The sequence below is a fragment of the Musca vetustissima genome, unplaced genomic scaffold (assembly GCF_032173495.1).
Source record: "Musca vetustissima isolate MV318-11 ecotype Yass unplaced genomic scaffold, APGP_CSIRO_Mvet_v1 utg155893, whole genome shotgun sequence".
NCBI classification, from domain to species: Eukaryota; Metazoa; Arthropoda; class Insecta; order Diptera; family Muscidae; genus Musca; species Musca vetustissima.
The window spans coordinates 51,692-58,934 of NW_026885227.1; the positions used below are offsets into that span (position 1 = coordinate 51,692).

The 7,243-nt window shown below is 34.4% G+C and overlaps 1 protein-coding gene across 1 annotated transcript; it reads right to left on the bottom strand.

Moving 5' to 3' along the window:
- Positions 1-560: 560 nt before the first annotated feature.
- LOC133332372 (myotubularin-related protein 8-like) lies at positions 561-6,570 on the bottom strand (the record flags this gene model as incomplete). Its single annotated transcript, XM_061540773.1, has 8 exons — positions 561-821; positions 929-1,054; positions 1,110-1,242; positions 1,308-1,420; positions 2,808-2,934; positions 3,013-3,389; positions 3,466-3,601; positions 6,341-6,570. Coding segments are annotated over 8 exons (1,380 nt in total), but the record flags the coding sequence as incomplete, so codon positions are not given.
- Between the last annotated feature and the right edge of the window lie 673 nt (positions 6,571-7,243).

Below are 7,243 nucleotides of genomic sequence, written 5' to 3' on the forward strand. Positions count from 1 at the left end.
TAAAAAATATAATAATAACAATAATGAGGAAGTTTATATTTTTTTCGTTTAATTTTTCGGTTCTTTCAAATCTAACAATTTAATTAAAATTATGATCATACTGTTTTGTTTAATTTAAAATGCATTTTTTGAAATATATATAATTTAATAATTTCATTATTGTTTTTGTATAATAATAATAACTTGATTATTTTTGTCTTAAATTAAATTTTCCTTTTTTCTCTTGTTACATTTTTTAATTTTTGATTCCGCTATACACAAGCATATCGACGTATACCCGATATATATACACAACAAAACAATTATGCTTATTTTGTATTATATTTATTAATGTTGTTTCTATTTGTGGTATATTTTTTAATACCAGAAATAGAAAGAGAGACTCAGACAGACAGATAAAAAGATTCATACAGTTTATTTTTTTCATAATACAGTCATAAAAAACATACCTTCTTACATACGCTTTCAGGTACCCACCATTTCATTTAACGGGCAAATAATAGCGTCCTTAGTAAGCAATCTTATTGTATTATATATATGTGTAAATATTTACTTTTACTTGTTGTTTTTTTTTTTGCTTTCTTTTTTAGTTATCCCAAACATTTAACACAGCAGACTTACGCTTGGTATACAAGCGATACAGGAATTCCGTTTGACTAAACAATTTGTGTTTCATCATAAATTTATGGGCTAATCTTCTGTACCAGACGAAAACACGTACGACAAACGGGCACCGGTTTACCGCTATCCTGTCCGGGTAGGGGAATATTTTTATCGATACACCGTTCACAGAATATTTCACCACATTTCCAGCAGTGAGTCTGAAACAAAAGGAAAAAGAAGATTTTGTTAATGGAAGGTGGACAAATCTATTGACAATAGAGCGTCGTTGACATTGAAATTATATGATAAAGAAAGTCCAACCTACTTTCTTACTAAATTGATCGAATGGCGTTGAGCATGAACAGGCTGTAACATTGCGCATGGATTTCCAATCAACAGCTACCGAATTGATTTCTTCATGTATGGTACTGGGATCAACTTCATCGGAAAGCTAAAAAAATTGACAATTAGAATTAGAAAAAATGGTACATATATGAACGACCTACCGATAAACTAGCAAAGGATATGCCACCACCACCACTACTGGTATTAGCACCACCATTACTACCACCTGAAGGTTTCAAGGGATGATCATCATCTGCCGATGATAATTCACTCATTTTCTTATCATAATTATATCTGAAAGGAAAGTAAATGTTATCAGTTACAAGATTGAGATTTCGAATTGGTATCAAATATCGTACTTATTATCATTGGTATCCGTTGCTGAAGATTCTTTGGTTGTTGATTTCGAGGATGTAGCATCTTGGATTTTCTTTGCTGATTTGGAAATGTAGTTCTTAAAGCTAGTAATACGCTATAAAATAAGAGAAAACATTTTATAAGCACACTGGTTTATTTTTCACCGATTAGAAGTTTCCCTCAACCAAACTATTTTATTTGTTTGTGTGGGTTTATTAGGGTCCGTCTGTTGATGTTAAATTGTAAACAAAGTACAGGTCGCATTTATCATCCGATTTGGATGAAATTTGGCATAGCTCATTTATTTGGTCCAAGGAAGAACCCCATTAAAATTAGGGAAAATCGGTTCAGATTTAGATATAGTTCCTATATATATTTTCGTTCGATGTTATGTAAATGGTGCACCAATGTCCCTATATATATTTCGATATGCACGAAATTTGGCATAGCGTACGAAATTAAGTCTATAATGATGTATGTTAAGTTTCGTGAAAATCGGTTCTGATATAGATATAGGTCCCATATATATTTTCCTTCGATTTAAGGAAAATGGTGCGCAAAAGTCCCTAAATATCTTTCGATTTGCACGAAGTTTGGCATAGCGTACTAAATTAAGTCTAGAATGATGTGTGCTAAGTTTCGTGAACATCGTTTCAGACTTAAATATAACTCCCATATATATTTTCGCCCGATTTAAGGAAAATGGTGCGCAAAAGTCCCTAAATATCCCTCGATTTACGAGAAATTTGGCATAGCGTACTAAATTAAGTCTAGAATGATGTGTGTTAAGTTTCGTGAAAATCGGTTCAGATTTAGATATAGCCCCATATATATTTTCGTCCGATTTTATGTAAATGGTGCACCAAAGTCCCCATATATCTTTTGATTTGTACGAAATTTGGCATAGCGTACTAAATTAAGTCTAGAATGACGTACGAGAAGTTTCGTGAAAATCGCTTCAGATTCAGATATAGCTCCCATATATATTTTCGTTCGATTTTATGTAAAGTGTCTAAATTTCTTTCGATTTGCACGAAATTTGGCATAGCGTATTGAATTGAGTCTAGATTGACGTGTGTTAAGTTTCGTAAAAATCGGTACAGATTTAGATATAGCTCCCATATATATTTTCGTCCGATTTAAGGAAAATGTTGCGCCAAAGTTCCTAAATATCTTTCGATTTGCACGAAATTCTACAATGATGTGCGTCAAGTTTCGTGGAAACGGTTCAGATTTAGACATAGCTAACATATATATTTTCATCCGCTTTAAAGTAATGGTGCGCCAAAGCCTCTATATATTTTTCGATTTACACGAAATTTGGCTTTAGTTATTTAGTGTATTGAATTAAGTCTAGAATGATCAGTAATAAGTCGGTCCAGTGCGACTTTACTACTTTCCTTACGGGTTTATTAATTCAAAATGTGTTTTTTCAGATCTCGTGGGAATTGAAAGGAAAATGATTTTTATCGAAAAAAATATTTAAAAATCTAACGACATACCTTAGTCAAATGTTGTACATGATCCTCCAACGAGGTGGTGTGATCCTTACTGGCAAGCAATAGATCTCCCAATGGTTCACGGGGATGAACGCCGCTTTCAAAACGGCTATACATGCCCCGCCAAAATCTAATAAAAACACAAATAAACAAAAATATAACATTTTTAAAAAGTGATTAAATCGAATTCCCCCCATTCCCAACTTACTTAATACATTGTGGTGCCAGATTGGGTTTAATTGTCTCATCCACATCGGGTTTATACAGCGGATTTATATATTCATTCAAATGATTTGACATATAGCCCCACAGTGAAAATGTACGCTTGGCCAATTGTAAATCTAAACGATCCTTTTCACAGTTACCAACGAAGGTCCCAAATTGACACGAATGCACATGATCGTGTAGTATTAGCAGAAAACGTTCATTGAATTCGAAAGCATCACTACGCTGTGACATCAGCTGCCATGTACAATCTAAGAATTGTGTGAATATGGGTGAAACTTCACGTGGATCATTTTGTATGTGACCGCAGCGATCACTGAATTTGTGACCAAATGCCAACCAGTCCTTTTCGATGAGTGCCTGAAATTAGGGTATAAAGTTATTTTGTTGTAGTAGTCAATTATATAGGAAATATTGGATTTGCTTCTGAACTCACCTGAAAACCTTTTATTGTACGATAATATGGGTCCAACATCAATGCAGCCAAAGAACAAACTTGTGCGGTACGATCCCAACCATCTGAACAATGAACCACAACAGAGACACCTTTGTCGACGACATTTGAAATAAAGCTGGAAGAAAGGCAAACAAATATTAAAAAATTTAAAAAAAAAAAAACAAGTGAAAAAGCGTTAAGTTCGGCCGGGCCGAACTTTGGATACCCTCCACCATAGTTATACTGACAGATACATGCAATGAAAATATAGGGAACATACCAAAAAGTGGGTATATACCTAAAAGGGGACCAATATTGATTACATAGTGTAGGAAATAGTTAATATTTGGGGATATCATTATATGAGGGCTATGCCTAATTAATGACTGGTATATGCCAATATTGAACCCAATATTTTAATTCTTTATCTCAATTCTTTCCTTCAGGAGGTATCACTATATTGAGGAGATGCCTAAATGTCTGCCAATATATTTCATTATCATCATGTTTGAGTTTTTTATCACAATATCTTTAGAAGGCGGAATGCTTACAACAGATGGCTAAATAGTCTTTGTAGGGTAAAAATTTACTATCCCCCGTAACTACTACCCAACCGCAACACACGGAACAAATCAGATAACTATTTTAATATAAAAAAGGGGGTTATATGGGGACTACCCCAAAAAAGCGGTGAATATTAATAATTTTTGGTGGGGAGATTTGTAACCATATACGACTACAAAATACCAAATTTCAGCGAATTCCGTTGAAAACCGCGCTCAAGTACCCTAAAATACCGAAAATTGGGGGGACCCTTATATGGGGGCTACCCGAAAAAATTGACCAATATTTATAATTTTTAGTACAGAGATTTGATACCCAATTAGAACTCAAAGTACCGAATTTCAACGAATTCGGTTGAAAAATGCGATCTAAGCCCCCAAAATATCGCAAAATTGGGTGTACCCTTATATGGGGTCTACCCGAAAAAATTGACCTATATTTATAATTTTTTGTGAAGAGATTTTCTACCCAATAAGAACTTAAATTACTAAATTACAGCCAATTCGATGGAAAAAATCCGGTCAAAACCCCCCAAAAACTGGAAATGGGGAGGTACCCTTATATGGGGGCTACCAGAAAAAGTGGACCTATATTTATAATTTTTTTGTGGGGACATTTGGTACCCAATAAGAACCCAATGTACCAAATTTCAGCGAATTCGGTTGAAAAACGCGCTCAAGAACCTCAAAATACTGAAAATTGGGAGGTACCCTTATATGGGGGCTGTCCGAAAAAATGGACCTATATTTATAATTTTTAGTGGGGAGATTTGCTACCCAATAAGAACTCGAAGTACTAAATTTCAGCGAATTCGGTTGAAAAACACGCTCAAGAACTTCAAAAACCCGAAAATTGGGAGGTACCCTTATATGGGAGCTATGCCTAAACGTGGACCGATATAGCCCATCTTCGAACTTGATCGCCTGCAGACAAAAGATCTCAATTCGTTTAGAGGCTAGAGTGATTACAACAGACAGACAGACGGACATGCTTAGATCGCTGATCAAGAATATATACACTTTATAGGGTCGGAAATGATTATTTCGATGAGTTACAAACGGAAAAACAAAACTAATATATCCTCCATACTATGATGGAGGGTATAAAAAAACGGAGACCCTATAAAGTATATTCTTGATCCGAATAAAATTCTATGTCGATTTATGCATGTCTGTCCGTCCGCCCGTCTATTAAAATCAGGATAGAGCTCCCAATATTAGAGCTTTTGAATTTTGCACATACATTGCGTTTACTCCCAGGATGTTTGGTATTGAATTTGGAGTATATTGGAACATGTATTTGAATAGACCCCATATAACGGTACCCCTAAATATTCGGTATTTTAGGGATATTTGACGCTTTTCCAACGGTATCGGCTGTAATTTGGTATTTTGGGTTCTCATTGGATAACACATCCTCCTACCAAAAATTATCAATATTTACTATAGCCCCCATATAACGGTACTTCCCACATTTCTGTATTTTAGGGATTATAGGAATGTTTTCGAACCGAATTGGCTGTAATTTGGTATTTTGGGTTTTAATTGGGTAACACATATTCCTATTGGTAAATATTGGACCACTTTTAAGGATAGCCGCCAAATAACGGTACCTCCCAAATTTCGGAATTTTAGGGAGTTTGGGTATGTTTTACAACCGAATTGGCTGTAATTCGGTATTTTGGGTTGTCATTGGGTATCACATATTCCTACTAAAAATGATCAATATTGGCCCACTTTTTGCGATAGCCCCCATATAAAGGCACCTCCCAAATCTCGGTATTTTGGGGAGTTTGGGCGCGTTTTTGGATCGAATTGGCTGTAATTTGGTACATAGAATTTCCATTAGGTAGCAAATATCCCTACCAAAAATTATGATTATCGGTCTCTATTCTAGCATAGTCCCCATACAACGGTACTTGCCATTATTCGGTATTTTAGGGAGTTTGGTCAAGTTTTTAATCGAAATGGCTCTAATTTGGTTATCATTGGGTGTCGAATCTTCCTTACAAATATCCCAGCATTTACAAAGGCCCCGAACTATTACTGGTATTTAAATATCCACCTCATAGTGGCAGGTGTCGAATCTTCCTAACAAATATCCCAGCATTTATAATGGGATATTTAAATTATTACTGGCATTTTAAATATCCACCTCATCTTGAACGATATAAAAAGTTCGGTATATTGAATGAAAAAATCTATTAAAAATCCTGATATCGACTGATATTTCCTTCCTATTTTCATCTTCTTTAATTTATCTACCCACTGTCAAGTGCAACAAATCTTAAATTCACTACCATTCCACTTACCTTGACGTATCCAATATGGAGCGTATATGCTTTAGCCAACCCGATGATTCCAATGCATTAAGGAAACCGCTCATTGTTGGTGCTTTCTGTTCGCAGGCTTCAATCAATTTCTGTAAACTTGTCCTTTGTGTGTGAATATTCTCAATACCGAGAAAGTGGAATTTTATATTTTCATAGAATGCCTCATTTTCATAACCTTTGCCGGCGGCACGATTTGCCAAAGCGTTTATCTGTAAGCAAGGGAAAAAGAAGACATAGAGTCGTAAAAAACACTAGTGGACAGAAATAAAAACAAACAATAAAATATGCAAAGCAATAACTGCAAAAAAAAGTAAAAAATAATGCACAATATTATACTTCAGGGCAGAGATTGGAGGGGATGGAGAGCGAGAGTAGAAGAAGTAGTTTGGTTTGTGGTTGTGGCATTTAAAACAAGAACAGTTGTTTTTGTACAGTTTTAACCCATAACGGGGTTCAAATTGAGATGCTTTCAAATTTTTTACATATAAAAACCGTCGTGTGCACTATATATTTTTTTTGATTTGAAAAATGTTTAATGATGTGGAAGATTCCGTATTTCTTTAGAATTTTTTTTCTATCGATGAAGTTATATTATTTCCCTATATTGTATTGTAAGAGGGTTAAGGTTTTATATTTATTTTTTGTCTTCCTTTACGTAAGACGGGATTATATTATGTTATGGACATTTTCGACATTAATATGAAATGTATATTGAGGTTGGATAAATCTTCTTTTTTATATTTTCTATTTGTACATTAGATTTAAGAGCAAGTGAAATGGCTATGAATGTCTGTCTATAAAAGGATTTTAGATACGAGAATTTGTTTTCTTTTTTTCATTTTAAAATAAAAGATGTCACGTAGCAGGAACACCAAGAATGAA